Consider the following 7,930-nt stretch of genomic DNA (forward strand, 5'->3'; position numbering starts at 1 on the left):
CCGTGCCTTGTTATGACACTGTTCACTGTTCTTTTTTTTATGTAGTTTGTTTGCGCTGTTGTGTTTTAAAGACATCTGGTTACTTTGGTTGAAAGATGATGCTGAAAATAAACAGACACAACAATAGTAGCTGGGTGTAGCTTGTTTTATTTTCACTCAACCAGCATCAATTCCACTTTGCTTACTGATCTTTTAGAGAACACCACATCAACCATATTCCATATTCATGGCAATCATTCAGAATCTGTGAACAAGACAATCAAAAATGCATTTCTGAATAGCAGCAACATATTGCTGTTGCTTGATGCACAGATGGATTTTATCATTCGAATTTTGTCAAAAGTTAGATAAGAAGTTTTGTACAAGCCTCATATCACTCATAGAGCTAATATTTCTGCAATAAGTATGATGCTAAAGTCAATCAGTCTGTTGGCTGACAATGTCAACATGAAGTGGACTTATGACCAATTTCCCAAAAAAACATGAATAATTTTGTTTGTACAGTACAGAAAACAAGTGGTGGTTTTGGAGAGATTCATAGGATCAAACACTTTCTTGGTGAAATGTGGTTCAAAGAAGATCAGCCTTGTAAACCTGTTGTAAAACCACAACATATTTACATTTATAGAGCTCACAGTTCACATTTTAGAGAGGCTGGTAGGTAAAATCTGAACCGAGCCAACCAACTGCTCCATGGACTGATCATTGGCAAGTGGTGAAAATAAGAAGATTCACAAAAACTTGTAAAAAGGCTAAAAATTAAAATTAAAAAAGAGGTTACTGCGTAATGAAAAAGAAGTTCTGAGAGATCTAACAACGTTTTTCCATCATGTGGTACGCTACAGTACAGCATTAACATACATTTAATTAGAAACGTGACCATAAGTAACGATCATGTTGCCAAGTGTCAACAGGACAGCAGAAAAAGAAAAAACTTGCTCTGGTTGAAGAGCAAACCTAATCCATACACGGACACGGACACGGACACGGACACGGACACGCACACGGACACGCACACGGACACGCACACGGACACGCACGCACAAGTTACAGTATGTCCTGATACATAAAAGGTATCCTTTATCCCTTTGCTAAAGTGTGTTGACAACAAGAGCTGTCAGACTTATTTGTAGATCCCCTGATTGTAGTCTACAGGTTTTGGAGACTTCTAGTTGGAGACTTCGCTGCTGCTAGAGTTTTAACCCGGACTAAGAGATCTGAACACATCACACCAGTTTTAAAATCTTTACTCTGGCTTCCAGTCAGTCAGATTTTAAAAGCCTGCTGATGGTTCACAAATCCCAAAACGGTTTAGGCCCAAAATACATCTGTGATATGTTCAGAGAATATAAACCTAGCAGAGCTCTTAGATCCAAGGACTCAGGTCAGCTGGTCCAGTCCAGAGTCCAGACTAAACAAGGAGAAGCAGCATTTAGCTGTTATGCTGCAAACAAGTGGAACAAACTGCCAGTGGAGATTAAACTTTCACCAAATGTAGACATTTTTAAATCCAGGTTAAAAACATTTCTTTTCTCATGTGTCTATGCATGAAATCTGCACGATATCTTTGAACTTATCTGGACTGTTGCTTGTTTTTAAATTCATTTAAATTATTTTATTTGTTTCTCTTTATATTCTTTTATGCATTTTTAATGCTTCTTCCACTCCCTGCTGCAATGCTTTTATTTTATGTGAAGCACTTTGAATTGTTTTGTACATGAAATGTGCTATACAAATAAATTTGATTTGATTTGATGTTTTAATTTGGCTAAATGCACAACACTTGGGCCCTGTGATGGACTGGCGGCCTGTCCAGGGTGTACCCCGCCTCTCGCCCATTGACTGCTGGGATAGGCTCCAGCCCGACCGCGACCCAATCGACGGATTCAGCGGTATAGATAATGGATGGATGGGCACAACACTTGTAGATTATTTGCTTCAAAGTGCTTCGGAACTAGCCTGATAAACCAGCCTAAATGGATTGGATGTCTAATTTAGTCTGGCTCCGATGAATGGATACAACGGAACATTGTTGATGAGCACAACCCGTTGTCTTTCAAACCGTGTCTGTGCCTATAGGCCAACGCTCTGACCCTCTGCCCCGCCCGCGTTGATTCAAAACACATCTCTGCGTTGTGATTGGTTTAGTTGCCATCTGCCAGATTCAGGGCAGTATTTTCAAAATGAAAAGTGGTTCGAAGCCAGACCCAACCGCAGGCAAAACATTTTGCCGTCCAGCAGTTGGCGCTGGTTTTCCAGGCTACTTCGGAACCCTAACCCTTTTCAGAAAAACAGACTACTGTTTTATACGTTCATATTGTTGTTCTATTTATCATTCAGTACAGTGAGATAGGGTATTTTAACAATGAGCCAGCTACTGATCGACATAATCAATGGTCATCAAGTGAGTGCAGTGGTGGTGTTCCGGTACAAGTGTATGTCTATTAAACAAATCTGTGTGATAAGACACTTGCAGTTTCTTGCACATGATTTTTGATTGTCAGTATGGTTTGACACAATGTCTGCAATGTCCCTAAAAAAAAAGTGAGAACAAACAGCTTCTCTGTGCTTTGATGATAATAATGTCACAATGTGTGTGTCTGTGTGTCTGTGTATACGGGTCAAAATGACCCGAAGACCATATGAAGGATGTAAATGTGTGGGGTACAGTAGGATGTGTGCTCAAGACTTTTTTTTGTTTGTTTGTACATGTTTATCACAGAAAATAAGCTAATGCCATTGAGTTTCAGGTAGAAAAAAATTATACTTGTACCATTTTTTGTCTTTTAATAATTTGAAACGGGTCAATTTGACCCGAATACCATACAAGGGTTAGTTAATTATAAGCCATGATAGCCAGCATCCAAATGGGCCTTTAGATCTGAGAGTGCATTGAAACAGTTAAACATTTCAGTATCCAGTGTGTGAAATGTTGTGCTTTGTTTAACCTATCATGTCATGAGGGTAAAACGTTGAACTTGATTAAATATTTGACTGTATGTCGTGATGACCGTTTGAAAATACTTGACAAAGGAAGAGTAGACTATACACTGTGATGTGATTGGATAGAAACATGAAGACATAAGAAATTCCACAATATTTAAAGAATCGGTGATCATCTTTCCAGAAGGTTTCTGTTGAATCCTTCAACCCCATTGACCCAACATCTGTCCACCAAGAAATCAGGGTAACCATTTTATTTGACACATTTGTCAGAATTATTTGATCAGTCTATCTTTGAGTAAAGGAATTCTTGACCAATTTTTACATTAATTTATCTTTACACCTAAAAACTCTCCATTTTCAGAGGAAAAACTATCAGCAGTTCAAAAAGAACTATATTATCAACCATATGTATGCTCAGAGCAGGAAACAATTAGCATTATTTTCTCTGTTTTAAAGGAAAGCTTGATGTTTATTCTTAATTTAGTTTATTCTTAATTTTTTAGTTTCTGTTTGTCTGTTTTAACCAGAATTATGGAGCACGCGATGATGTTTTATTTGGTCCTCTTCTTGCCAATGTACTCAGCGTACGATTACCGTAAGTATGAAAATACTTGTGTTTATGTGTTAACTATACAATATCACTATGACAGTAGCATCAATCTTTGAAAACACATTGAACACTGATAATTTTACTAATAACAGATGTAATTTAATATAATGAATAACACGAGAAATGCTATAAAATAGTGATAATATTTCCTTTTAAAACCATTCATGTCTCTTAAGCCTAATTCATAAAGATGAACCAGATTCTTTGTTTTTTTCTAATTGTTTTATGACTCTTTGGGTTTGTCTCTATGACAGTGGCAGTTCAAGCCACTGGAATTTTTGCCCGTTCTTCAAAACAAAACTGCTCCAGCTCCTTCAAGTTGTTGAAGTTCATCTGTCGTACAGAAATCTTTTTTTCATGCCACAGATTCTCAGTCAAACAGAGATCTGGGCTTTTTAAAGTTTCACCCTAATCCACTCGAGTACTGTATTTGTAGTGTGTTTAGGTTCGTTGTCCTCCTGGAAAGTGAGCGTTAGTGCCAATCTTAACTCTCTGGAAGACTGAAACAAGAAGAATTTACCTGTTTTTTGCACCATAATTCCTACGATTCTGAACAGATACTCCAGTCTCCTCTGTGGAGCTTTCCAGCTCCTTCCTTGATACCTTTGGTCTCTTTGCAGTATGTCTAATGCCCTCCTTACCCAGTCTGAGAGTTTTGGTGGATGACCCTCTCTTGGTATACTTGTTGGTGCCATATTCTTTCCATTTTTGGATGATTGATCTAATGTGAGATTTTCAGAGTTTCTGATAGATTTCCTCTGACCCAACCCTAATTTGTACTTGTATTTGTAAAAGAGCTCCTTGGTCTTCATGGTGTCACTTACTAGGTGGGATGCCTTAATTCGTGGTGTTCCAGACTCCTTTCAGAACAGGCCTATTGTACTCTCAGTTCATGACACTCGGACCTTGGATATGGACCTTATTTTACTTACTTAGTTTCATTTATTTATTTAGGGACTTCATGACAAATGGGGTGAACACATATGCATGCATCACTTTTTGTTATTTTAAGTATTTTAAAATACTTCCACCCCTCACCCCCATTTCACTTTACCATTTTTGATTGTTTTTGCTAATGTTTCACACTGAATTACAGGTTGTAACACCAAAATAAGGAAAAAGGACAAACTGTATCCTATGAAAAAACAGCAAAATTAAATAAAATAAACAATAAAACATGCTTTTTTTCCAGCAAATTTGGCTTTGCGTGGTAAAGCCACTCAGTCTCAACGCTACACGGGAAAAGACGGGGATTCATTCTCGGCTGCCTACAATGCTATCGATGGAAACCGAAATTCTAAATTTGACCGTGGAACATGCACTCACACCACTGAGCAAACCAATCCCTGGTGGAGAGTGGACCTGCTGGAGTCCTATATAATCACTGCCATCAAGATAACCAACAGAGGAGATTGTTGCGGAAACAGGATTAATGGGGCAGAGATTTACGTTGGCACCTCTAAAGATTACAATGGTCCCAACAGCCGACGGTGAGTGAACATTAACAGTTACATTGTGACAGTGACTGACTGGAGCACCTTTAGTTTTTTGTTTTTCTGCAATGCTAATCACCACATTTCCCCCTTTTGACCTCTCCTTTTGTGAATTATTTCAGTTTATAGAAATACTGTCCAATATGTCACAACAGGTTTTAAAGCAATACTATGTAACAGTTCTACCTTAAAATAAAAGCTTGAAAAAAATTGTGCGGCCAGAAAGAGTTTTAACATTACGATTGGCCTGTCTCATATGCCCTTCGGGGGTCTGAGTTGGAAAAACTGCGCTATATAACTTTGCTGGACCGGCCCGGGAGCTGAGCGGAAGTACTTCGACTTGCTTTCTGGCACACCTACCGCAAAAACAAATAGACCCCTCTCACGCTCCCAGGTACATTTGATTACTCTTACCTTCTCGGTCGACACAGCTTGCACCTTCTGACTCCTCGCCGGTTCGTCAACAAACGTGAAACGTGAAAGCGAAAGGGTGTTGTATTTACGACAGTGTAACCGTACATTACCTCCAAGCCTGGTGGGGGAGCTCCATAGTGGGCTTTTTGAGAAGTTACATTGTACTGCTTTAAGAATCTGACCTTTAAATCCGGTCACAACAATTACGTCCCTTAACCTGACAACCCTGCCACTGAGAATCCTCAAAGCAGATCATAAACGTCACTGATGAGATGCTTCTTCTCTTCTAGGGTTGCTACAATTGCAGCAATTCCTGATGGGGCAACAGAAAGTATACCTTTAACTAATGAAGTGGAGGGACGTTATGTGAATGTGGTCCTACCTGGTTCAAAGAAAATTCTAACACTCTGTGAAGTGGAGGTCTATGGTTATCAAGCCCCAACTGGTGAGAATTTAAGCTATGCTTTTTAATTACTCAGAAGTTATGCTAAATAATATACCATTAAAAATATTAACAATATACCAGTTGGAGGACTGCAATTATATAATTTCCACCAAGCATGCAGCACATATTAACAATGAACAATATAACTCATTATTAAAATAACTTCATGTACCCATCCATCATCTTCCACTTTTCCAAGGTTGGGTCACAGTGGCAACAGGTCAAGGATGCAAATGCAGACATCCCTTTCCCTTCACAACACTCTCCACCTCCCCTTGGGGAAACTTGAGGTGTTCCCATGACAGATGGGATCCCAGAACAAGCTGGAGGGATAACATATCCCTATATTACCAGTTCTGAAAAACCTCCAAAGGGAGATGACCCGGAGGCATCCTAATCAGGTGCCTGAACCACCTCAGCTGATTCGTTTCAGCTGAGCCCTTGGAGCCGAATTTTGGCCACCATGTGCTCACAGGAGCTAGTCCCCAGGCCTGGCTCCCAGGGGGGTTCACCAATTTCCTTTTTCTGGGCAAGGTGAATGTATTTGTCTGGTGCCTCTCCATTAAGGTCTTTGAACCGCTCTCAATCTTACACCTCCCCTGACACTTATTTGCCTTGGACGACCCTACCAGGGGCTAATGCCCCTGTCAGCAAAGCTTTCATGATCATGGGGTTAACCCTTCCACTAGATTAAGGTGCAGATGTTAACAAGGCGAGAACTTGATGCATTTGTGTCAAAAACACTTTTAAAGTACAAGATCTGTATGATCGAGCTATTTTCAATAATTATGTTTAGGGAAGGTTCTCTCCGGGTAATCCGGTTTCCTCCCACTGTCCAAAAACATGCATGTTAGGTTAATTGGTGTCTCTAAAATTGTCCTTAGGAGTAAGTGTGAGTGTGTGTGTGGTTTTTTGTCTCGTTTGTCTCTGTGTGGCCCTGTGATGGACTGGTGACCTGTCGAGGGTGTACCCTGCCTCTCACCCAATGACTCCTGGGACAGGCTCCAGCCCCCCCGCAACCCGACCGACAGATTAAGCGGGTATAGAAAATGGATGGATGGATGGACAATAATAAAACATGCTTTTTTTCCAGCAAATTTGGCTTTGCGTGGTAAAGCCACTCAGTCTCAACGCTACAAGGGAGACTGGGATGTATACGCGGCTGCCTACAATGCAATCGATGGAAACCAGAATTCTATCTTTATCCACGGATCATGCACTCACACCCTTGAGCAAACCAATCCCTGGTGGAGAGTGGACCTGCTGGAGTCCTATGTAATCACTTCCATCAAGATAACCAACAGAGGAGATTGTTGCGGAAACAGGATTGCTGAGGCAGAGATTTACGTTGCAACTCTAAAGATTACAATGGTCCAGACAGCCAACAGTGAGTGAACATTAACAGTTACATTGTGACAGTGACTGACTGGAGCACCTTTAGTTTTTTATTTTTCTGCAATGCTAATCACCACATTTCCCCCCTTTGATCTCTCCCTTTGTGAATTATTTCAGTTTATAGAAATACTGTCCAATATGTCACAACAGGTTTTAAGAATCTGACCTTTAAATCCAGTCACAACAATTACGTCCCTTAACCTGACACAACCCTGCCACTGAGAATCCTCCAAGCAGATCATAAACGTCACTGATGAGATGCTTCTTCTCTTCTAGGGTTGCTACAATTGCAGGAATTCCTGATGGGGGAACACACACTATAACTTTATCTGATGCGGTGGAGGGACGTTATGTGACTGTGGTCATACCTGGTTCAAACAAAATTCTATCACTCTGTGAAGTGGAGGTCTACGGTTTTAATGCCCGAACTGGTAAGAATTTAAGCTATGAATTTTAGCGTTTTAATACATCAGAAGTTATATATATATAAATTTTCCCCACGGGGGATGAATAAAGTCTTTTCTATTCTATTCTATTCTATTCTATTCTATTCTATTCTATTCTATTCTATTCTATATATGTAAAATAATTGAGTAAAGTAGAAGGAATATAACTTTATTAAACTTT

The 7,930-nt window shown here is 39.8% G+C and overlaps 1 protein-coding gene across 2 annotated transcripts in view; it reads left to right on the plus strand.

Moving 5' to 3' along the window:
• Positions 1-7,723, plus strand: part of LOC142380376 (fucolectin-like) — a 173,546-nt gene extending 165,823 nt beyond the window's left edge. The window contains exons 1-6 of one of the 2 annotated variants that reach the window (XM_075466194.1): positions 3,083-3,187; positions 3,474-3,541; positions 4,749-5,046; positions 5,754-5,908; positions 7,002-7,295; positions 7,580-7,723. In XM_075466194.1, the coding sequence (XP_075322309.1) occupies positions 3,478-3,541; positions 4,749-5,046; positions 5,754-5,908; positions 7,002-7,295; positions 7,580-7,626 (858 nt within the window). In that variant the 5' untranslated portion in view covers positions 3,083-3,187; positions 3,474-3,477 and the 3' untranslated portion in view covers positions 7,627-7,723. Of the gene's footprint in view, positions 1-3,082; positions 3,188-3,472; positions 3,542-4,748; positions 5,047-5,753; positions 5,909-7,001; positions 7,296-7,579 lie in introns of those variants that run through there. The other variant, XM_075466195.1, reaches the window with a different exon arrangement.
• Positions 7,724-7,930: the final 207 nt, after the last annotated feature.

Source organism: Odontesthes bonariensis, chromosome 5, assembly GCF_027942865.1.
Source record: "Odontesthes bonariensis isolate fOdoBon6 chromosome 5, fOdoBon6.hap1, whole genome shotgun sequence".
Taxonomy (NCBI): domain Eukaryota; kingdom Metazoa; phylum Chordata; class Actinopteri; order Atheriniformes; family Atherinopsidae; genus Odontesthes; species Odontesthes bonariensis.